The sequence below is a fragment of the Trematomus bernacchii genome, unplaced genomic scaffold, assembly GCF_902827165.1.
Source record: "Trematomus bernacchii unplaced genomic scaffold, fTreBer1.1, whole genome shotgun sequence".
Classification (NCBI taxonomy): domain Eukaryota; kingdom Metazoa; phylum Chordata; class Actinopteri; order Perciformes; family Nototheniidae; genus Trematomus; species Trematomus bernacchii.
In genome coordinates this window covers 4,980,849-5,005,234 of record NW_022987662.1, presented here as the reverse complement: position 1 = coordinate 5,005,234, position 24,386 = coordinate 4,980,849, and the positions used below count along the sequence as shown (strand labels likewise).

General features: G+C 39.3%; 2 protein-coding genes across 5 annotated transcripts; one reads left to right on the top strand and one right to left on the bottom strand.

Moving 5' to 3' along the window:
• Positions 1 to 215: 215 nt before the first annotated feature.
• On the top strand, positions 216 to 10,268 carry znf106b (zinc finger protein 106b). Its single transcript, XM_034135532.1, has 21 exons — positions 216 to 275; positions 643 to 773; positions 867 to 928; positions 1,276 to 1,479; positions 1,568 to 2,566; positions 2,644 to 3,007; positions 3,100 to 3,160; positions 3,553 to 3,707; positions 3,804 to 3,864; positions 4,227 to 5,010; positions 5,099 to 5,145; positions 5,232 to 5,374; positions 5,567 to 5,701; positions 5,956 to 6,072; positions 6,421 to 6,612; positions 7,013 to 7,075; positions 7,356 to 7,475; positions 7,862 to 7,933; positions 8,040 to 8,111; positions 8,296 to 8,442; positions 8,570 to 10,268. Exons 2-21 carry the CDS (start codon positions 645 to 647, stop codon positions 8,639 to 8,641), a joined length of 3,999 nt encoding a protein of 1,332 aa, XP_033991423.1. The 5' UTR covers positions 216 to 275; positions 643 to 644; the 3' UTR covers positions 8,642 to 10,268.
• capn3b (calpain 3b) lies at positions 9,311 to 23,645 on the bottom strand. 4 transcript variants are annotated; one of them, XM_034135533.1, is made up of 23 exons: positions 23,139 to 23,645; positions 20,964 to 21,033; positions 20,368 to 20,486; positions 19,639 to 19,772; positions 19,102 to 19,270; positions 18,445 to 18,528; positions 18,249 to 18,340; positions 18,060 to 18,137; positions 17,528 to 17,688; positions 16,374 to 16,543; positions 16,279 to 16,290; positions 15,294 to 15,502; positions 15,150 to 15,183; positions 14,425 to 14,448; positions 14,093 to 14,185; positions 13,217 to 13,294; positions 13,068 to 13,125; positions 12,923 to 12,987; positions 12,158 to 12,226; positions 11,996 to 12,074; positions 11,355 to 11,471; positions 11,131 to 11,189; positions 9,311 to 10,682 (listed from the first exon to the last, which is right to left on the bottom strand). In XM_034135533.1, the coding sequence occupies exons 1-23, from the start codon at positions 23,448 to 23,450 to the stop codon at positions 10,656 to 10,658; spliced, it is 2,313 nt and encodes a 770-aa protein (XP_033991424.1). In that variant the 5' UTR covers positions 23,451 to 23,645; the 3' UTR covers positions 9,311 to 10,655. The 4 variants fall into 4 exon arrangements, with proteins under 4 accessions (XP_033991424.1, XP_033991425.1, XP_033991426.1 ...); XM_034135534.1 differs by lacking the exon at positions 14,425 to 14,448; XM_034135535.1 differs by lacking the exons at positions 16,279 to 16,290; positions 16,374 to 16,543; positions 17,528 to 17,688; ... (6 more) ...; positions 20,964 to 21,033; positions 23,139 to 23,645 and adding an exon at positions 16,191 to 16,242.
• Between the last annotated feature and the right edge of the window lie 741 nt (positions 23,646 to 24,386).

Below are 24,386 nucleotides of genomic sequence, written 5' to 3'. Positions count from 1 at the left end.
GGAATTAACGTGTGTAGAAATTGGTAAAATTATTGGGCTTCTTTCTTACTTTTTTAGATTTTTTTGGATTGTCTTTGCATAGTTCCATGTCTTTAAGTTATCCAATAAATACGAAAGACATTATTTAAAAAGCGATATTTTTAGAAAGCGATATTTGGGAAACTTCCGGTGTCGTCTTTAGCACACGATTGGCCGCCGCAAACCTTACGTAATCTACGTAAGCAAACATGGCCGTTGACTGCAGTTGACTTTTGTTGCCATGTGAAATACAGCTGGTAATTATGATTTATTAACAACTTTCATATAATGTTTGGTTGAGCACAAAACGTCATGAATGTATTTAAATGCCGATAACTTTGCACGAGGGGTGAATTGTTGCCAACCGTTTAACGTTAGTCCAACTCAAACGTAAACGCTGGTGGTGATTTACCAAACACGTTGTGCTGCTATTCTAAGTCTAAATTACATAATTGCAATGCTATATTGGTTATAAACGTGTGCAGCATGATATTATATAAAACTCCCAAAGGTGTTTATTTCGTTTAGCCTTTATGCTGTGATAATATTATGCTTCTGAGTGGTTGCAGTTGGGCTCGTTTCTGAAAAGCTTGTGTGGTTATCATTCTTGTTTCACCTGTTCAGAAATGGCAGAGGTTCAAACACCAACTAATAATTCGGGGGAATCCGCTTTTAAGAAGAAAGACAATGGACAACACTCCAAGAAGGCCAAAAGCAACTACTGTACACTGTGTCGCATGATCCATTTGAAAGATGTAAGTGGATCTACATTTACAAATATATTTCAGTGTTTTTATATACAGCCATTAAATGTTTAATAATGTTAACAAGATGTCTCTGATCTACAGGAAGCACAAGATCATGTGCATGGTATGCTGCACCACAGAGAGCTGGAGACGGTGCTGGGCAAGTGAGTGATATTTGGCAATACTAATATGACCCTGTTCTCTTTGTTTTTTACTAGGGATGCAAAAATATTACACATACTTAATATACTTATTTAGACCTTGCATTGATTGACTATTCCTAGTTCCATTCATTTGTAATACAACACTTCAACAACATATGAATATACGATTGATTGGTTGTGTGCTGAAACTTGTGTTGTGTCTGCACTTGTATAAAAAAGGTAAAACGATACAGCTCCAAAGTATTTCCCTGTCTTTCGGAGATAAGTAATCATAACATGCACTGACCAGCTTAAAAAACTAATATCTAACACAACTGTTGTTTGTTTTTGTGTTCTTCCATTGACAGGAATTCATTTCATGAATGTCAGGCATGTAACGCATCCTCCATGGGTCTAAATGAGTATGCTCAGCACATCTCCACCCCTCGACACAAAGCCAAGTTGCACAGCTTAAAGAAAAGAAAAAAAAAGCCCCTACCTCTGTTTAAGACTCTGAGCAATGAGGCCATGAACTTGATCCTGGAGAGAAACAAGGCCCTGAAAAAAGAGGAGTAATAATTTCATCTTGTCATCTGTTTGCAATTTATTCTCTCCATGATTCAATGCGCTTTAATAACTGTGACTTTTGTTGCATTACAGGAAGAAAGCAGGAAAAAAGAGGAGAAAGAAAGAGAAGCAGGAATATGATCAGAAGCGTGCAGAAGTGCGAGCAGTGTTAATGAAGAACAAACAAATGAACAATTGGAAACTGCAACAGGGAACCTTCCAGCAAGGAAGAACCCTTGCTGTTGTTCAAAACAAAGAGAATAAATTGTCCAGTGTGAAAAGGCTTCTTCACCAAGGAGAATCATCTCTGCCTAATCAAAGCGGAAGATTGTCTTGTTTGTCAGGAGAGCCGGGTCACACTCAACATTGCGTTCCTGTTCACAAGTGCGCCCAATCAGCTCAGCAGTGCTCCCAAAGAGACCAACAGAATGACTATTACAACAAGCCATACGATGGAGACTTCACCAGTGATCACCTTCCTCATAACGGAGCTATCATATTTGGTATTTGCCAGGGTGAGAGTGCAGTATGTTCTCATTCAGGAAAGGAAGCTTCAGCTCAACATTCTCAGACAAACGAATCCACAAACGCAGCTCCGATACGGGACGTGGACGTCAGCGCGATGCTGCGGCAGATCAGACGCGCGCTGGGTGTGAGGGAGCCGTGTCGGGCCGATCGTGAAGCTCGGAAACAGAGCAGTGAGACGGGGGGGCAAACTAAAGCTGGGAGACAGCAGCAGTTACGGTGCTCCTTCAGGAACAAAGCCAAGGAAACTCCCATTCATGTTGCCTCTGCTGCAGCTACATCTATGCAATCTTCATACGACAACAGCCCTGCTTCTTCCTCCACTGCTGGTGCTGGTCCCTCTAACATTGCTCCTATATGGGAAAATGTGTCAAATGGAACAACTTTAGCCCGCAAGGTTCGAATTGCCCGTGATTCAGCCGCAGTTCAGGGAGGAAAAATGCCTGTGCCTAAACCAACTATAAATAATGTGTTTAGCTCATCAGTACCTAAAGTCAAGTCAAACTGGAGGGAGAAGTATGAGGACAGGAAGAGGAAGAAGCAGGAGAGAGACAAAGTCAGGCCCAGGTAAACATTGTTTTAACTGTCAGTGTTGCCCTTTGTCAAACATAAGTTTTTATATCTGTTGTGTTGTGTGGTAACAGGTTTGGAATTGAGCTTACGAAGCGTCATTCTGAAAAAGAGAGTTCAACACGAGCAGAGGGAATCGACATGAGTCTGTCAGAGGGCTTTCACTGGGAGGATTTCACAGACACTTGGACCGAACTACCTGAACCAGGCGTACACTGGACCGAACTACCTCCTCCACCCCAGAACACAAAGTATTACGAGTCTTACACAGAGCCGCAGTCAGAGCCTCAGAGGCAGGAGCCATCGGAGCAGCCTGACGCAGCACAGGAAGGCTGCAGCACTCGCACAGTCCAAGCTGTCCGTGTGAAGGTGGAGTTGGACGTAGCGTTCATAGATTTGAGTGCCGACAGTGATACTAGCAAGAGGAAACACAAAATGGTGAGTATTATACAGTTTTTCTCAGTGAGGTCCACCGCTGAAACATAAAACATTTTTTTTTGTTAAAACCTGATTATCATGTTTTGCTACAGTGTGATGGCTTGGCTGAGAACGAGCCAAGTGGGAAAAAAAAGAAAACAAAGTCAAACAATGGTAAATATAACCTTTTTATTTGATTTATTTATTTTACTTTAGTTAAAAGTTCTATAATTTGTAATTCTGACATACTGTGAAGGATATCTGACATTTTGAGGCATTATCGTTTCATTGTAGGAGTGTAAATATACACAGGTCACATAACAAGGCTATTTGGAAACAGGATATATAAGAAGGCAAGTTTATTTAAATAACATATTTTTTATGAAGAGACGGCTCAAGGGAATGTACATAATGCAGTTTAAAACAGAAACGGAAGAGAAATTAACTAGTTTTAAACTCCGAAGCCCCTTATTTATTCTGATTGACGTTGTCATCCCAGTCATGTCATTGGATAGTCATCCCATAAATCTCAGAGTATATTTTTCTGTATGTTTCCTGCCTATCAGAGCAGGGCCAGATGGACCAGCTGCTCGCTGTGTCTCTGAGGGAGGACGAGCTGAGCCACTCGTTGCAGAATTTGGACGTGTCTCTCATCCAAGCCCGCAACATCCTGCAGGCCGCCTACGCTGAAGTCCAGAGACTCCTGCTACTGAGGCAGCAGGTACCACACTAATGAAGACACAGATTTGTTTTAATCTTTTCCAATGGTGTATTTTCATGGTTAACATTACATTTTTCTTCCCTCCTGCTATTACAGTTCACTTTTGAGGTCAACCATCTCAGAGCCCAGCGCATTGGAATCCTGCAAGGGATGAAAGGTACATTACATCTTTGTTTTTGCTTGTCATTGCTTTTTGGTTTACCTTAAAAAATATATTATATAAATATATATGTATGTAAATGTGTATGTGTGAATATATACGTATATATTTGTGTGTGTATATATAGAATTTCATGTATTCATATGTGTATTTATCAACATGGCCGTAATATTTGGGTCCCTGACCAAAATGCTGAAACTGGATGACTAAAGGGAGGGTTATTTTCTTTAAAAGCTATGTTCTCTGCCCCCCTGTTTCTACTAATTTAGTTTGATTTTCTGTTTCATTAATTGTCTGTATCAAAATGGATTTTTTTTTTAATACATTACTTTGTTTTTTTCCCTCTAAATCTCTTCTAGAAATACACAAAGCAACATCTAACGTAGAGAAAGCCCCCCTTTTACCTGCAGCCCCTTCTCCCACTGTGCAACCAAGACTCTCCCCTCTGCCTTCCTCCAGTGCCTTCCCCTCCGCCCCCCCGAGCCGGCAACCATCGCCAACAAACACACCCCCTTCCATTAGCCCGCTCGCCCTCCCAACCATACCAGTAATGCAAGACATTTCCCAGCCATCCACCTCTGGACAAGCCATTCAATTTGTCTCCTGTAACTCTGACACACATCCTGTGAAGTCTCCTGTCTCCTTGTTACCTTCTGATTTCCTCCCTCCACACTCAGCTTCTCCTCCAATGGCTGTCCCCTCTTTCAAACAACCTGCAACAGAGTGCTCTACATCAGCAAATACAAATCATTTTCCGAAGTCATCTCTCAGGCAGGAGAGCGTGAGGTTAGTGAGACAAGAAGAAGAAAAGGTAGATGACAGTGACTCAGTGGAAGAGATTGGAGATGTTGTTTGCATAGAACCTATTAAAAAAAAACAGCCAGCCGCAGAAAAGCCCATCTCCACTCCTGTACCAAAAAAAGATCTAAATACATCCGTTGTAATAGACAACGATGGAGGGAACGAGAGCGACGCCTCTCTCAAACTGATTGACCCCCCCGTCCCGGTGGTCATTAATATCGATGAATCGGACTGTGAGGAAGTACAGAATGTTCCCGTCCAGCCGGAGCCTCCTCAGAGCTCTGTCAGTGTGGAGGTCAGCTGTTCAGGCACACAGACGATCCAGCAAAATGAAGTTGAGAGGTGAGATGGTGTTTAATGCAACATCCTAAACATTACAAGCAGTACTATTCTGGTAAATGTGACCTTTCTTTCTCTTTTTGCCACTCAGAAAACGTCAGCCTACACTTAAAGTTGAAGATGTAAAGATTCCTTCAGGTGAGTCTTTTTCTCCTGCTTACATAAGGTTTCACATAAGATGTTTTGAGATGAAAAGCAAAGACCTCGTTACTTTTTTCACCCAGAGTGCATTGAAGTGTCCGAGGATCAGGAGCCATCAGTTGGAGTTTTTTCGAGCCACACCGGCCCCGTCCACGGCCTCCGTGTTCACGACGGCCGCTTGTACACGTGTTCAGGGGACAACACAGCGCGGGCCTACAGTCTCATGGTACGTTCATCATCAGGATCCAAAATGTCTTCTCACTTTGGCCCAAGTGTGTCTCTGCTGACTAGTGTGTCCCTCTCCTGAGAATAAGCAAATGTGATCAAACTAAAACCCCTCTCTATCATGCAGAGTGTTCGTTTTCTCTTTTTATACGCTTTTAAAATATAAGATATCATGTTGTCCCTGTGTATCCAGACTAAGGAGTGCCAAGCAGTGTTTGAAGGTCACACCAACAAGGTCAACTGTCTGCTGGTGTCGTCGTCCCCTAACACTCTGGCTCGTCTCTACACCGGATCCAGTGACCAGACCATCCGCTGCTTCAGCATAAAGGTACAAAATGCCTGGACAACTGATATTGTGATACACATGACCCCCTGTAATTTGACTTTTCCACCATTATTAGAGGGACTCATCCATCGTTTTGTCAAAAAAATATAGTTTTTACTGGCAGAGCTAGTTATAATTGAATCGTTGAATTGCTAATGGGTTTTTAACAAGCAATCTAAAGTTCTGCCTCCTGTTGTCGGGTTTGCATTTTGAACGTTTGATTTTTTGTTGAGGCATTTTATTCCTCTTGTCTCTAGACCACACGGTGTCTGGAGCAGGTCACGCTGTCAGACAGAGTGTTGTGTTTGCACTCTGCCTCCAACATCCTGTATGCTGGACTCGCTTGTGGATCAGTGGCTAGCTTTGACTTAAAGGTGAGTGACACTGTCCTCTATGTTTGTTCAACTGTAAAGCCCACTGAGACAAATGTGTTTTGTGATATTGGGCTATATAAATAAACTTTGATTTGATATTGGTTTTGGTTCAGTCAGATTATGTTTTTCACTCGTGTAGACCTGTAACCAGAGTTTTCTTTTGACCACGCTAACAAAAAGCTTTTCTTATCTGTATATGTAGCCACTCATTTTACAGTATTGTAGACTGTATTGCACAAGTCTTGCTTTCTCCTTTCTCTGCCAGAGCAATGTTCTTACAGCGGATTTAAAAACCAATAAACATTATCTCTATATCTTTCTTAAACCTCCTCCTGATCTCTCTCGTAGACTCTGAAGAACTTGGATGTGTTCGAGTGCCACGGCCCGCGCGGGGTCAGCTGTCTGGGCACGGCTCAGGAAGGCGCCCGCCGGGTGCTGCTGGTCGGCTCCTACGACAGCACCATCAGCGTGCGGGACGCCAAGAACGGCCTGCTGCTGCGCACGCTGGACGGCCACACCAAAACTGTCCTCTGCATGAAGGTGAGGAGACACACCTACGTCTGGACACTGTTTCAAATCAGAACACCTTTATTCGTCCCACAAAGGGGACATTTACATTGCTACAGCCCAAAGTAAAGAGCCAAAAATAGCTTAATAGTAAATAAGAAGCATGCACAATTACACATCCAGTACCAGTATTTAAAAACAATAAGTGTAGCATGTATTAAATAGTGTTATAGCAGCCAGGTGATAGTATTAAAAGTGAAAGTATATATTAACATAATGATGGTCTTTGTTTGGATAAGGACACTAAATGATTCGAAATTGCGACTGACATTTGTATAAAAAGGGTCAGTAGTACTATGTGTTTGCAGAGGAAATTCTAGTAAAGAAAATATCACTTGTACATCAATTGTACTGATTTACTTGTTGTTTTCAGGTGGTGAACGACCTGGTCTTCAGCGGCTCCAGTGACACATCGGTTCAGGCTCACAACATCCACGTAAGTGTCAAATATATTTCCATGAGTTTAACTATCTATGAATACGAAAAGGACGGGCACTTGCACTACGAAATGTAATAAACAGAAAATGTCATGAGTCTTGGAAGTTACTGAGACAAAAATATAAAACATGCTTTAGTTTAGTTGCTTTCTTAATCTTGAAACATTAACATTTTAATTTAAGCACAGTGACTCCCTGGGTTTGCGTTAAAGGTCGTTTCTGTTTAACTTCATTCATTCACTGTCAACGTTATTTTTTATCGTCCATCTTTATTTGCAGACGGGTGAGTTGGTCCGAATCTACAAAGGTCACAATCATGCCGTCACATCGATAATCATCCTGGGGAAAGTGATGGTGACAGCCTCTCTGGATAAGATGGTCCGAATTTATGAGCTGCAGGTAGAGTATTTACAACTCAAGTTTACAATAATGTTTAGATCATATTTTTTTTAATGAGTGGCAAGTGTTTTTAAAAGTTAATCAAAAACAAAAGTATTAGATTTTTTTTACTTCAGACCTCAGTTAAAAAAAAGACCATTTGTATAAGTCTTTCTTTTGCTTCTCCATCCTTGCAGAATACTCAAAACAAGCTTTGTTTCCTTTACAAATCACAATTAGACTGCTTATAGTTTTCATTTGTACCATTACAAATGAAGGAAAACCAGTCCCTATTTGAAAAACCTTTACAAATCTAGTTTGTTATCTTAATTAGTCATCTGTTTCCTTATGTTTCAGGTGAATAACTATATATTATTAGATTAACTTCTGTATTTGTGTCTTCACAGTCCCATGACCGCTTGCAGGTGTACGGGGGTCACAGTGACATGGTGATGTGCATGGCCGTACATAAGAGTGTGGTACGTGGAATTGAACTTGCCCAGCCATCATTTTGAATCCTGACTTGCATGCCAGAGGTTGATTCATGATACTGTTGAAATATCTGACATTGTTTGTCCCATTCAGATCTACACGGGCTGTTATGATGGCTCCATCCAAGCTGTGAAGCTCAACTTGATGAAGAACTGCCGCTGCTGGGTAACGACTCAAACTCATTATACATAAAGCATTCAGAGATTTTAAGTCGGATGAAACATAATGTAATCTCAGTGCCTTTACTCTGATCCAATTCCAAGAGACATATTCCACAAGATATTGAATGAATATACCATTTCTAAATGCATCTTAACATGTGTCTCTGTGACCTTTGCCCTCTGTACAGTGGTATAACTGCACTCTGATCTTCGGCATGGCGGAGCATCTCTCTGAGCACCTCCTCAGAGATCACAGCAACCCAAACCTGCAGGCGATCAAGTGTCGCTGGAGAGGCTGCAGCTCGTTTTTTGGCACACATAAGGCTGTTAGAGAGGTAATGCACCGACCCTGTGTCATTCTGTGTGAGTGAAGTATTAGCTGAGTAATGTGTGAGAGTCTGAATCGTGATGATATGAACAGAAAACAGTATAAGAGGCGTCTTGTTTGTATTATCTTTGCAGAAGCTTCCTGAACACATGCAGAGCCACGTGGAGAAAGACAGTGAGGTGCAGCGTACAGAACCAGTGGAGTAGCGGTGGAGCTGAAGAGACTGAGCATATACGGTTGGAGTCCCATACATTACAGTACTTAGCTGAACCCTTGGTTTCAAAGTTCTTTTCAGGATTTTGGGTTAAATCTTTCTGTTAAATTCAAATGGGAGGTAATGTTCTGTTATTTCTCTAGCTATAAAAGTACTGTTCGCATCTCTTTGGTTTGGTGTGTACTCGGTGGTCTCTGTGACAGTCCGCTTGTCGTTGATCCCTGAATAATGACATTTATTATCAGTTAATTGAGTGCTTCATTACTGTTTTATTTATGTTTTTATTTTTTATAAACTGTGAATTCATGACTATTTTATACAGCTACCTTTCTCAGAAACAGAAATGTCATTAGTAGTACAAAGCTACATTTGACAAATATTTGTATGTATAACTATGCTGCATTGGCTGAAACACCTCCGAGTAGCTTTACTACACAGCTTATTGCGTGAACTGACTTCAATATTTAATATGGTGTGCGTCTGCTGAGGAACAGCCAAGCAGAAATGTCAGGAATTTTCTGAACCTGCACAACTCACACTAATGTACACATTAAATCCTGCTATTTGAAAAGATGATTCTATTGATCTAGTGTTGCGCTGCTATCACATTATTACACTCACGTTGGACAGAAGAAAAAAAGGGTAAAAATTGATGCAGCAGAACCGGGGATATTGTCTTTATTCCATGCATTCAGCTTCCTTGTTAAGATCAGCAACCTGCAATACCCACAATGCAACTCGACCCCCAACAGTTGTTTTTTACAATCACGTAATATACAGTTGTTCTCCCGAATACCCGTAAACCGTCTGTGACATGTGTTGCTTTCCGCTTTAAAGGTGTCTGAAATGCTTTATAATTCCACGACGCAACAACAACTTGATACGAGTCAGGGCTCAAAGGTCGACAGGAGGATTTTATAATTATCAAATGATAGATGGTTTATAACATTGACCTTACATTTACACCATCATAGTTTGAATGATCTGAGAAATCTAAATTCCACATCAAATCCGGATATGATTCGCAATCAAACATCTGATTTGTGAAAAAGATGTCGCAAAAAGTAGATGAAGTCATGAACATCAGCTCCACGTGTCAGCGCTCAGGAAGGTCACTTAAGAATACATGGTCATTTTAAAATCCCTTCTAAAGTTTTTCAAAACCTACATAGACGTTTGTGGAGAGTTTGAGAAACCTAGGGCTAATATTTAGCAACCTGATACACTGTATTAGCGATAATACAATTTGATATGAATCATGAAGTTATTTTCCTGTAACAATTTCTCCATAATGACTTCCTGACTGTTGTCTTATGCTTCATTACATATATAAACCATCTATCATTTGATCACTTTTACATTGTTACATTTCAGAGATGAACAGTAGGCATCGTACTTGTCCCCTGTATCCCTTCATATGTTTGAGAACTTTTGTTTTTGGCAAAGGAAGAAGTGGTGGTGAAAGTTGTAAGACCAAACTGTCCAGAGAGTAACTTCTAAGAAATCCGTTTTAAATTCATGCCTTCATTTTTACATGTTATACTGGACAGTGTGTATTTGATTTGTGTTTCATACACATGTGTGTACAGCAATAAAACATACAAATATAATCTAGAAAATGTTCCTCTGCTTTTTTGAAAACATTATATATTCTCTAAAAATGCTGTTATACAAAAGGTTACATTTTGGTTCTCATATTCAAACATTACTTAACAATGATACCCAAAGTTTAGCTTTACAAACCAAATATTCTTAACAACTTCACTGCCCAAAACATGATTGATGCTGACACCTTAACATAAGTGACATAACATTGACCTTACATTTACACCATCATAGTTTGAATGATCTGAAAAATCTAAATTCCACATCAAATCCGGATATGATTCGCAATCAAACATCTGATTTGTGAAAAAGATTTAGATGTCGCAAAAAGTATGTGCAAGAAGAGATGAACTCTGAAGTCATGAACATCAGCTCCACGTGTCAGCGCTCAGGAAGGTCACTTAAGAATACATGGTCAGCTGAAGCCACTGGAAAGAGAGACAGAGAAACAAATATGAGCTTAAATGGGGTTTCACTTTGATAGTGTACTCACAGTACACATTGTGACTAAAAACCCAAGACACATTCAACTGTTTTATAATGCATGGTCGATTTTGTGGATGTAGTATGTGTTGTCGTATTTCATTGCGCTTTAGTGAGGAGTAGTTGAAATGTTTGTTCTTTAATAAATGGACAGATTTTTAGAAAGTGTTATGTAATCCAACATAGAAGTACCTCATAGTGCAATCAAAGACTGTGATGTGTTTAAAAGCTCTTCAGTCAAACTATTACTCTCTTACTTTTAAAACATGAATGCCCTTCCTCACATGCATGACTCTCAAAGAACATGTTTGTGGTACTGTACGCAACGACATACAGTATAAATGGCAAAAGACACAGAATATCATGTTGTAAAGAATACTAAAACAGGCTTACCTCCAGGACATTGAGCTTTATTACTCCATCTCCGTCTTTGTCAAAGGCGTTAAAAGCTCCTGCAAGAGACGCAACAAGTCAGTCTTTATTTAACTCTTAATAAAACGCACAGTGATTATGAGCAGATACCGGCTCATACAACTTACATTTAGCCCTGCAAAGATTAAAGTGTAACCTATTCAGAGGAAATAAATGAATGAAAGGTGAGGTGTGGTGTTACTTACTGAACATGCCCTCTAGTCTCACGAAGCAGCAGATGTAACTGTCGAAGTCGATGTTGAGGTGTTCGTCTGCGTAGCGCATGGCTATGATGTCATACAGCTGTTTGTTCAGGTGGAACCCTGCATGGGAGGGAGACTCAGATTAGTCGATAGTTTATTTCCAGTTTCTTTCAAGAGAATGGCAATTATGGGATGTTATTTCTGACAAAAGCTGAGACATATAGAATCCTTGCCATTTTATTTGGTTATGAATTGAAAGATGTGACGTGTAGTCTACAACATTTACATTTTAATTTATAGACCACAATTTATGTAGTTATATCTTTTTTATTTTCAAAGCCTAAATATAAGGTAGTATAAAATCTGTAATTTTCAATGAAGAAATGTTGCAATTATCCTTATGGTTTCTTGGATGTTTAGTACAAATGTTAACCCAATCCAGTGAATATTAAATCATTGTTGAGGCTTACAATAAAAAAGCTGAATCACAATCCTAAATAAAATGGGAACATTTTTTTTTTTGAAATCCATGAACTGATATCTTGTGAGTTGCCGTTGGTAATGCACTTCTTTACACATGCATAGAGAAATGTTGGGTGAGTCGTTAATACTTAAAAGTATTTCTTTTTTGAAGCTGTGCTCACCTGCATCATTAACAGCGTTCCTCATCTCAAAACTGCTGATGGAGCAAGATTTGTCTTTATCGTATTTTCTGAAGATCAGCTGGAGACACACGAGGAGACGGACAGTCAGTTGTTTGTTTTAAAAATAAGCAGAAGATATAGAAAGATTAAAAACGGTCCCACCTGCCACTCCTTGATCTTTTTCCACAAGTGTTTGAACTCCTGCAGGTTCAGCTTCCCCGTACCATCAGTCTGAGAGAGGTCGGTTATGGAAAACCAACGGAGCCAGTAAGGACGATTTTAAAGTTGATAAAATACGGCTGAAAAGTGTGTACTTTTTTACACTCAACATTCTATTTAACTTATCAAATTAATATTAATTTTGACCTATAAACCATATCCTCAATTTGAATATACCACCCTTTTAAAAACAGGCACATGCCTCCCTTTGTGTGTTGCAAGCAGAAAAGCAAACCGTTTTTTTGACTGTCAAAAGATATGGATTTAAGCAGAATATTTAGATAAAACGCCTGAATTGCTTTTAAAACTCTGGAAAAAGTTGTTAATTTAAGTCAGAAACAATCCTGCATCAGCATACACATTTTAGTGAAGCCTATCATCTTGAAATGTAACTGTGCAGAAATGTTGTGTTTAAACAGAATGCATAGACCTACAAAGAATAGATGACAATGAATTCTGATTTACAGATGTGAATGTCAATATTATAAATAAGGATAACATAATTTGTACTACTGATAAATGATGTGTTACTTCTTTGACTTTGCTATACTAGAGTATACAGGTAACATAGTTTCCATGTTCTACCACTGGGTGGCTCCACTGAGTAACTGAGGATGTTCAATAACTAGAGGAGTTCAAACCAATAAATAACCACCTTATCTGTTGTGAGCTCTGTATAAACTCTGGTGGTTTCAGCTGAAAGGATACATCCATCAAAGCGATCATACTCCGACATGTCTCAATGCTGAAACCCTCTGTCTTTATGTCATTATCTGTAGAAAGGAAGGCTCGGTATGATTGATCACATGACACACAATACATAATAATGACTCAAATCAACCAGTGTGCTCACGTTTAGAGAGCACGTTCTTCATGACCGTCTTGAGTTCGTTGGCGCAGATCTGCATGTCCTGATAGAGGGAGGGACAATTTGTTTCATGTATTAATATAAATATAAATTGTAAATCCAAGTCTTGCCTGTTTTATCCTTCCTGTACTCACATCTCCAGCAATCTTTTGGTAAATGGCTCTGAACAGTTTTTCCTCCTCAGTCTCCTCCTCTTCTTGGAGTAGATTTATCTGAGGGCCACGTGAGAAAGAAGTACATTTCTTAAGATGATTAGGGTCCAATATGTCATCGCCATATTCAATCTGCTTTAGTTTGCTCATGACAGAACAGCAAACAGTCATAACACAACAGTAAAGACACAACAAAACTAAAGACACATACTACCAATAAGTAATAAAACCTACGCCGTAAATGTAACATTCATTCGTGGATATTGACAGTCAAAGAGGAATGTCTTTTGCAAAATAAGAATGAACATGATTTTTGGCCCAAATATGTAGTTACTGTGAGGTGGTTTTGGTGTAAATTGGAAAAAGTTTGACAACCTCCATGTGCTGGATAAGGACATTACTGAATATAACGGAACAGTAGAGCAATGTCGTTTTTCAGAGATGATTTGACCAGATTCTTAAATAAATATTGCACAAATAGGACTACTTTTCCTATCGATAACTTTTGAGTTCTCAGTCATCTTGAAACATTAAAACGATGTGTTCCTGTTGCTCTATATATAACAATACATGTATGACGTTTAAGCTCTGGATGCTTTCCCGTAGCACAGGAAAGCAGCTAATTGGATAAACACAAACAACTTGGCCCGTCTAACCTGAGGCCTCACAGGGAAACAGGTGCAGCGGAGACACTTGATATCATTTGGCCCCACTCTCAATTGTTTAATTCTCAAAGGGGTTATTTGACCTGGTCGAGAGCGCATGTCAGAACCGTCAGTCTCCAGAAATGAGTCACTACCAGCTCTTAGCTGTGTGTCTGCAGTGTCAACGTTTTGTGTCCTAAAATCGGGAGATTACCTTTGGCTTCTTCTTCTTCTTCTTCTCTCCCCGAATGCCGTCATGCTCGATTTCTTTGTTGGCTTTTGCTCTGTCTGACACAAATACAATAGGCTGGCATGGGCGACGGCATTGGTTAGTAAGAGGAGAGACGGGTTAAAAAAAGACAAACAGAAACAGAAAAGAGAGAGTTATTTATAGTTATTCCACTGGTTTTATTCTATATGCGATAATGGCACAAACTACCAACATTTAAAACAGCAGACATAATGGAGAGTAGCAGGAGTGAAGCAGTGGATAAAGCAGAGTTTAAAGAGCCATCAAGCAATGCTTTTGACACATGCATGCATTACCTTCTCCTTCTTTTTCGTGTCTTGCTGATGACCAATGACACAAGGAAGGACAGAAGGATGGAATTAGATGAAAAGGAGGAAAACACTTATCATGACAGTTAGTTATTTTTGTGGGAAAACAATGAGTAGAGTGTGAATTGGGAGATGACAAATAGTTTGAGAAAACAATGTTGATTAATTATGTGTGTTATACAGTTGGGGTTTAGAAAATATGAAATGCAAACTGATATTTCAGTGTGTTTCGGGAAGTAGGCCTCTGCACTGCACTATTTTGTTATGTTTCATATATTTAACCTTTTAAAAAGGAAGTAGGAAAGGATGCTTTGTTTGGGAATGAATGTCTAATTTTCCATTGGGAAGCTGGGAGCTTGTGTATGTTTCTTAATAACTTAATAATAAAATATCATAATGATCTCTATCCTATCCTCAATTTTGTTTACGTCTGATTCTCTTTCAATTTCAATTTCTTATAAAGTTAAAACAAATTCAAGTGTGTTGTAAAAGAAAGTATCCCCTTCAAACATATTTTATATACCGTGTCCTCAAATAAAATGTGGATCCCAACATATAAACTTGCCCCTAGAAGTGATTAAAACCATGTCAGAATAATTAGACATAAAAGGTGAACCTACACTTTTGTTTTTAACCTTTTCACCACTGAAATATTAGTCAGAATTATCAAGACATATCTACAACCCCACTACTTATTCAAACACTTGGCGAACCTGTGTTTTGTCAGACCCGACGCTATCCTCCTCCCTGTGAGGGAAAAACAATCACATTAGGATTCCTTCTAGTCCTTGAATGACCTTTGTCAACTATCCCCAAAATAACATCAGCTGCAGTGTGCCACCCTGAGTGATACTTACTCTGTAATGTTCTGCTTCTCAGAGAAGACCCTGAGGATGAACTCCCCCTCCTGATGGGCTTCAAAGGTGGTGGGGACGATGACGTACTCTCCTGGAGGAAGATGGATGCGCTCCGTCACCTCCCGCAGGTTAATGTAGGTCTTACATTTAGCTTTGGAGGCGTTGTACAGGAAGAAGTCCTTCTGTAGGTGTTGATTCTGTCCAAGCATCTATGGAAGGAGATATATCAGATGGTGGGATGGGAATAAACTCTTCAAATAAGAAAAGCAGTCAAAACAGAAAAGGTATTAACGGAAATGGATCATTCAAAAAGAGGGAATTGAGACATAGAAGACAAGGCAAAAAGATCAAAGATCCTACGTTTAGGATTGAAAGTATGAAATACATTAAATTAATAATTCTTAGCTCAATAAAGGATACATTCAATTCAAATTAAGAACTACAATGGATGAAACAAGCAGTTTGACTGGCCTCTGGGAAATAGGAAGGGGCATTTTCACTATTTAATAACTTTTTGATTCAAAGAAATAAGTGACTTTAAGTCAGTGTTGTAAATTATCCTGTCATGTGTACTTAAAATGGGAATAAACTCCTCAAATAAGACAAGTAGTCAAAACTATTAAATTAATAATTCCAAGCTCAATAAAGGATACATTCAATTGAAATTAAGAACTACAATGGATGAAACAAACAGTTTGACTGGCCTCTGGAAAATAGGAAGGGGCATTTTCACTATTTTATAACTTTTTGTTGACTAAACGGTTAAAAAATCAAATAAATAAGTGACTTTAAGTCAGTGTTGTAAATTATTATAAAGTAGTTGGGCTTGTGATGTCACGTGTACATTAAGGTTTCACAAGAGCTATATACTGCTTATCTACGACATGAACTGCTAACCCAAACACACACAGACTCAAATCTCTGGAAATGCAGGCCGACACTGTGGACATCATCAAACTAACGTCCTCTTTCAAGATGGCCGTACCTCCTTGGGCACCTGCAGAGACAAAGAAGAAGACATTTGAACCCACTGAATGCACATCAGCTTATCCAGTGGTTGTGTTTCTTTGTGATCAGTACCTCGTAGATGGAAAATCCGATGGTGAAGAACTTGGCCCCTTGGTGGCGCTGCATCCTGCGACCTTTCTGCATCAGAGCCACGACCACGGTGCAGGCCGCCTGGCGGTCCTCGGGGTCGTCGTCCTCCTCGGACAGCTGCAGCCGATACTGAGGGTTCGTCCAGAAAGTGTCTGAAACACAACAAGTATATTCACATTTACAAGTGGTCACATGACAGCAGTGACAACACAAGATCCAGGTGGGAAAGATATTGATCTTTCACGGCTTAGTTGAATACTCGATTCTGATTGGTCAATTCAGACTTTTCAGAGGTTATTAATACTCAATAACACCGCTGCTAAGCAACATAATGACCGTTGCTAAAGAGGATTAAGGGAGAGAATTAAAGGATTAAAAGAGAGAGCGTTGGACGTCAAATAAATCAACAGAAGAAGGCAGACAGGAAGTAAACACTTTCAGGAACACAGTATGGGCTTTGCAGTGTTTAGGCCGTGTTAGTGGAAGATAAATTGTGAACTGACTTCAAGGCAAGGCAAGCAAACTTGCCTTGCCTGCCTTGACTTGGAAAGTTACAGAAAACCTTGATCAGTGCTGCCGTTCATTTTAAGTTGTTCCCGCAGTTCCAGCCGTTGTTTTTTTTTGCTGCAGTTAAATACCATCATACTATGTGCAATATGTGCTATATGTGCAATATATACATTATATACATATGCCATTAATAACTGTGTAATATATACCTGGCTGCTAAATCCTAAGAACTGTTACAGGATTTGTATTTTGGAAAGTATTTTTCTTTTACTTTTATTTTTTATATTATATTTTTTATTATATCATAACTTAGTACTTTTTTCTTAACATAGGTAACATTAAGCTGTCTGTGGCTCTTTCCTGCTGTAACGATGCAAATGTCCCCTCTGTGGGACTAATAAAGGTATTCTGATTCTGATTCTGATTCTGATTAGCAATACGATCATTTTTAAGTCAATAAAATCATTTCAAATAGTATTGGCTGTCAAGTTGTTTGATTATTTAGCATGTGGCCATGTAATAAGCGGGAAAATGTGTAGTGAGGTGGCCATTCTTTTTTTTTTAAATAACCCCAACGCCCAACTTATTGGCTTTAAGAGGAATATTTTGGAAACATTAAGGCCTACTTTTGTTGTTCCTGCAGCCGCCAGCAGAGCTGCCACGCACCCAGCGACCCTCGTTGACCGACACTGTCCAACTGGTCCTCTCCTCACACTGCAAGGTGTCGGGAGTCAGGTTACACATCTCCAGCTTTGTGAAGTTCTTCTTGAATTCATCAAAAGCCATCCTAGAGGTCGAACAGACAAAAGGAAGTTCTTTAGAGTTCGATATGATGAAAATGGAAACAACTTTGCCCTTTTTCTTATCTTTACAGCCAGTGTGGCTTGAAAAAAGTAAAGTATGAGGGTTCAGATGTGATTTGAGCTAGATGCTAACATGCTAACGGGAAGAACTAGCAACATCCATTCATGTGTACAGTGTAAAGTTATGATTAAGAAATGTGTGTGCTCCTGTTTATTAAGATTACAGTCAAGAAATTGCAAATGGCTTGAATGTAAACAAAAACAGCTACAAACTGATACAAATATAGAATATATATTTTATTTTATAAACGAGACAAAGACGTGAAGAAGAGTTTCTCACGGTGGTTTTACTCACCAGAACTCACTCTCCTCTACAGTCTGTTTTTTTAGGTTTTCCTTGTCAGCCGTGGAAATGGTCGACCATTCCTTTGAACTGGAAAACAAATGTAATACACAACAAGAATAAGCCATAGTACATCAGAATAATTTGCAGATGTTATATGACAGTTAAATAAAGGTTCCCATGTCCCAGATATAATCTCACTTTGCACTCCATGGTCCCTTCCACAGCACCCAGCCCCAGGGATTGCGTAAGCGAATCAGGCGAATCTTGTTATCCTTTGCCACCTCGTCACACTAGAAACAACATATTTTATCGGTCAACACCATTTTAAAGGCCTTCATTTACCAAGAATATCTCATCTGCATTCACAGCATTGTGGGTGGACATTATACTTCACCTCTGCCAGGCCTATGATGGAGTAAGCATGACCTTTGACCAGACCCTGTTCAGTCCGAGACTCCATCTCATCGGCTGAAGTAATCTGAAAGATACACAAGTCAGAGAAAAAAACACATTGGACATGGATAAGTACATGCTGTTAAAACATCATTTTAATACAGTAATTTATTCTCGATTTGATTTCAAAGTTTAAAAATATTGATACAATTACTTTGAACTTACTTTTAGCTTCTCATCATTTGGGAAAGCACTCTATATACATGTTAATTTATGAAAATAAATGTATCTGCGTTTTTTTTATAGGGTTCCTCCAACTCTGATTTGTTAGCTGGCCGGCTCTGTTGTGATTGGTCAAACTGCTTGGCGATGTCCCACCTCTTAGCCTATCACGTACAATGTGTTGGAGCGCTGGCCAATGGAAGTGCGAGTGTTACATGGTGATGTCACTGTGTTATGGAAATAAACAAATGTGTCCAATTGGGGTGACGGGGGAAAAAACCTATATGACACACTACAGGAAAAGGAAAACCACTAAATTGATTTTCATAATTCAGTCAGTTGTGTTGTTGCATCTTGCTTTGGTGTCCCTGTAATGTTTGAGTGAATTTTCTCTGTTTCCTGTGCACTTATTTCCCATACTTTCCTCACCACTCACATCTATGGAGCAGCCCATCAGCGAGCCCCTGTCCAGCGCCTTCCTCATGATGCTGTAGAGCTCTTTGGGGGCTTCAGACAACTCAAAGAACTCTGTAACCCCTCCGGTGAAATCCTCCATGGCCTCCAAAGTGTTGCCCCCTTTAAGGGCTTCATATGATCCGTGCAACCTGAGAGAGAGAGATCAATCATTCTGCTCACTGTACATCGGTTCTTTACGAGCTTTGGATTTTTTTACAGGGTCTGCAGCAAATTTGGGAAACATGAGGACAGAGCAGTGATGTGCCAAGTAACTGTCGCTACACTGCAGAAAGGTATAGACCTTAAAGGGACATTTAGGTGAAATTGTTATCTTAAAACTTGTTTCGTTTGAAATTGGTTGAAGAAATATTATGACAGCAGGGTGAGAGGTCAGTGGTTTCACGTGTCAATCATCTTGTTTGACAGATTTTCTGAAAAGAAAACCTGAACTCTACTGAAAGAATTAACATTATTAAGATATAACGTTGAAGCTGCACGACTCTTGTGCTGCACTCACTTGGCATAAGCTTTTTCCAGAAGAGCGCTCCAGAACTCATTCTTCCTGAAAGATTTGGTGAAGACCAGCTGGTTGTTGCAGGTGGGGATACGGTCGTCCACCACCACATCGACCCATTCTCCATAACGCCACAACTGAGTAAAAAAACGAACAGATTGAAAACAAAGTCAATGAAGAGACAGATTGATCTCCCGCCATCTCTTAGCAAAGGCAAACTAAAATGTGTTTTTATCAGATACTTTCACCTTTCATGTGTGAGATGTAACATGTAAAAAACATAATTAAAACAACGTTTGGGTCATGTTACTGCTGTCAATTTTAATCTAATTTGATACACTTTTATTTGTTTTTTATTTGAATACGTAAATATGTTTTTGTCATTTTTCGAATTTTCGAATTGTCTTACTTATAAGAATATTCTTAATGGTCTATATTTTGTTGATTTTTCCCTTAACTTTCACTTTTATATTTTATTATCTGCTGTGTTTTTATTGTCTTAAAATGAAGGACCATGAAGGAAATTAGCATTCAAGCTATATTGTGTTTTGATGTTTAACCTATGCAAAATAATTCAGTGTAATATGTTTATGTTTTGCACATCATGTCTTGTCCCTGGTTTAAATGTGTTGCTTTTTCTTTTATTATTTAAACTTTATCTTCTGAGACTATCTGTCAGAAGATGAAAGCTCAGTTGCTTTTTACACAGTGGGTCAAAAATCCATTTAAAACCTGGAAATGGAAGATGCCGGCGTAGTTTTCGGTGAAGCTCTGGTCGGGGGGGATCACTCTGTACAGCAGCTTCTCGTTCACAGTGAGGCAGGCGATGGCAGCGAGCAGCCAGCAGTCACCTGTCAACAGAAGATTTAAGAGCTGCAGAAACACTTGATCCCAAGGTACAACTTCATAAAGCAACATCAGTGAGGTAACTAAATTAGGGCTCAATCTCATGGTCATTTCAGCTGCAGTGTTCCAGGCTCCAGTTTCCACCCATGTTTAAGCTGTAATGTATATTTTATAGATATTGTATTTTCCTAAACAACGGCACTGCTTTTGCTTGGACAGAAGTGTATGGCTGAGACACAATTGACTTTTTGTACAACTTTTTCTTAAACATCCATCCAAAATCAGATGAATGTGTTCTTTCTTTCTCCCTTCTCCATGCTCTTGCTCTTCAATTCTTGTTTCTGTGAACATGTAGGCTTAACTAAGGAAAACAAATGTCTATGTGTGTGCCCCATAGAGAGGCTTGGAGATCAGTGTGATGGGCTATTTTATGTATCGAAAGACTAAATCAAGTGCTTTTCTTCCACTTGTTTGAAAGTTACCTAATGTTCCTTGACAGATGTCTGTCCTGTTGGCTCCATCTACAATGAACTGGGGGTCGTCACATATTTCCTGTCATGGAAAAGAAAAGCAAGTGTTAGAAATATCAGCGCCAGACTTTTTTTGTCTTTCTGAAATACCATGTAGGATGCATGCATTTCAAAAGCCTAAATATATTGATCAAATATTTATAATATGGGAAAATATAAATGTTTTGGTGCGTTTTTAGTCTAATATCCAAATTAAGATGTCTTGCAATATAACATGCACTCTTTATGGTAATAATAGGAAATCTAGTTTAAACTAATTAATTATGCCGTTAACAAAGCTGGGTATAATACTTGACATATGTTATATTCATTGAAATCTGTCGGATGACAGGTCAGATTGCTTTTTTTATTATACTTGGACAGATTGAGATCCTGATTCAAACCAAAACGTGGCAAATTCTTTATTGATTTTGAGGTGTTAAATCAGGTAAAACATTAAAGGAGTGCTTCTAAATCTGGCAGAGAGTATTTTTGCTGCCTGATTTTTGCACCCCCTCTGTAACAAAGGCAATTAACTCTGGGCCTAACTCTGCAACGATTTAAAAACTGAATTTATAAAACTTCACTTGCAATGATTGACAACATGAGGACCCTGAAACTGAGAGTGAGTTGGAGAATTTTCTCTGGCTACATTCGCTGCATATTCAGGAGGAAGCAGCTGCTGGAGGTCTGCTGGTCGCGACCTCTTTAGTGATAACGTTGTGCTGCGTGCAGAAAAGCCCTCCGATCATAAATACAAACCTGTCAAAACCAAGTGTCTGACTGTTTGTGGTCCTACGGGAAATGATTCATCATGCACCTTATTTTTAGACACCTATTAGGGATTTTATGGTTTATTCTTCTCAACATTTGCCTTCTGTATAAATACTACCGGTTAGAATTTTTTTGGAGCACATTGTTTGATTTTATGTTGGAAGATTACATGGTATTCTGTAGATTGTCACCAAATGATGAAAAGAATAAGAAGGAAAACATATTTATGCTACACAAATTATGCTTATATTCAATGCCGTTATTTCTTGTGTAATGTTGGATAGGAATTAGGCCTCTAGAAATCTTCAAATGAAGCATTTAGAGAATAAATCACCCTCTCATGCACACAATTTATGAAGAGGCATCCCAAGCCAACAAAATGGGAATCATTTTACTTAAAGAGCTTTTGAAACTACTTTTGATTAACCAAAAAGCACACAAAACTTGAGCAAAAAAAAACGTTTAGCACTTTTAAACTCCCGAAATATCTAAATTGCTCAGTTTTCACGGGTTATAAAACAAGATAATAACAAAAAGGATAGAGATGAGAAATCAAATTCTAATCAGGGGGGATTCCAGCAGGGAATCTGTTTCCCTCATCAAACGATTCACCATAAGGCTGTGAAAATGCTACCTCATATTTCCGAATTTAGAGCGTGCTCTACTGTTGACCCCCTGAAGGGAATCATGTATCACCAATTTAAACGGTAAGGCAAAAAACAACTTACATCACTAACCATTAATCTCTAATCACTAAGCAATCAAGCAACATAAGTGTTAAGTATTATGTTAAGGTTTGGGTCATTTGTTGTGTCTGCATTTACGTTACTGTTTGGATCTGTGTCGGTGTGTTAGGTACCGTGGACATTTTTTATAGAAGACTTAAGACATGTCTTTTTAGCCTGGCTTTTAATTAAGGTATGGCTTGTGTTGTCTCATTCATCTATCATTGCCTCATTTTATTGTCCGTTGTTTTGTTTGCTTTTGTTGAAAATGTATTAAATCTGCTATATACTGTAGATAGCTTTGACTGATTGATGTGACTGTTCAAGTTTACAAATAAAAGTAGCCCTAACAGTCACAGCAGGACTTTTGGCAGAATGAATAAAGCTGCTGCTAGTGCAATCAGAAAAATATGAAACTCTAAAGCCAGCATTGAGTTCCCACAATGTTTCCCAGCACTGTGTGACATTCAGCTGTCTGTGATTGTAGAAGGTGACAACCCAGAGCTATGCATCCACAGCATGCAGCCACATGACACCCCAGCCATGTGTTGTGGTGGAAGTGGTGAGATACACAGGGATTCAAAAACATCTCTCCCAACATGTCAAAGAAAGTGTTACATTAAGAGCCTGACTAAAGTCTGGCACTCACCGAGGGACGTTTCCACTCAATCTTCATGGTGGGTTTGTGACTGTAAAAGAGTGAGGAGTCATTTGCAGGAAACAGGGGGTCTTCAAACACCACCTTCTTCTTCGCGTATTTGTCTCGAAGTTCCAAAAAGGTCTTTAGTCGCGTGGCATCCTTGACAGCCTCGTTTCGGCTCAGAATGGCAGAGTAGATGGAGTTAGTTCCAGCAGGAGGGTAGGCAGCTTTCTCATCGGGCCCAGATGATGCTTCAGTTTCATAAAGCACTTTCACCTGTATATCTTCAACAACAGGCTCTTTATGTTGCTCGTCCCCCATCTTGTCAGTAAAGGCCAGTTCCTGTTTTTCAAAATCAGTTTATAAAGTGCAAAATCAGAAAACCTTACTGGCAGTAACAGAGCATGGACTTGCAAAACAGCCCAAGGAGACTTCCTGTGTCCTCCCTGACTCTGATGATCACTTCTAGTTCCTTATTTTGCTGTAAATGTTGTCACTGCTCATGTACACTCTGCACTTTCACTCCACCAGCACCCACAGTCTCTGTTGTGCGTCTGCTGATGGCTACACCTATATATAGGCCTCTTCAGAGGAGGGGAGGGGGCTCCTTAAGAGAGACCCTAATACATTTTCAATGTGCTGATAAAGGCGGCTGTCCAAAAATCTATACATCAAACTGAACATATGACAGTTTGTTACCTGAGATATGTAGTAGAATTAACACTATACTATGTGTATGAAGGGAAGATTTGTTACACTAGTAGGAAAGAAGACATGTTATGGAAGCAAAGTAGGCCTACTCTTAACTTGTAAAACTTAACTCAAAATTGCTGTGCATTAAAAAATGATGTTGCCTTGTGTCTCGGTATGTATCTAGATGTGTGTACTGAAATACCAATTTGCTATAATGATACAATTATTGTGCTTTTAATTAGCAGCAAATCTGATATTTGAAGAGTTTACTTGATTTTATTATAACGCAAAAGACAAGCACTGTATCATAATTACTCCAAACATGATGCATTTTGAGTAATATTGACACCTAGTGGCAAAACAAACGCCTTGACTCTTCCTGGTGTTTTATAACAGACCTGTCCCACCAGTCGTCATATTTCAGGATTCAGTTGGCCTGACTGTCTGTCAATCCAGACTCATATCAAATAAGAAGAGGGGGGCTGTAGAGAGGAGGGTTGCCAGGTTTGAGAGAAACCAGCTTTCTGGTTCAAGATGTTTATTTTCACTCTGGCTATTCAGTCT

Bases quoted from the DNA above. Each gene is read 5' to 3' on its own strand.
- znf106b (XM_034135532.1), top strand. From the start codon at position 645: ATGGCAGAGGTTCAAACACCAACTAATAATTCGGGGGAATCCGCTTTT. The intron at 3,161-3,552 runs GTAAATATAACC...CCTGCCTATCAG, and splicing joins GAAAACAAAGTCAAACAATG to AGCAGGGCCAGATGGACCAG. The intron at 5,702-5,955 runs GTACAAAATGCC...TCTTGTCTCTAG, and splicing joins TCCGCTGCTTCAGCATAAAG to ACCACACGGTGTCTGGAGCA.
- capn3b (XM_034135533.1), bottom strand. From the start codon at position 23,450: ATGGGGGACGAGCAACATAAAGAGCCTGTTGTTGAAGATATACAGGTG. The intron at 16,544-17,527 runs GTAGGCCTTAAT...GTTGTGTTTCAG, and splicing joins CGGCTGCAGGAACAACAAAA to ACACTTTCTGGACGAACCCT. The intron at 15,184-15,293 runs GTAAGTATCACT...TTTCCCTCACAG, and splicing joins GAGAAGCAGAACATTACAGA to GGAGGAGGATAGCGTCGGGT.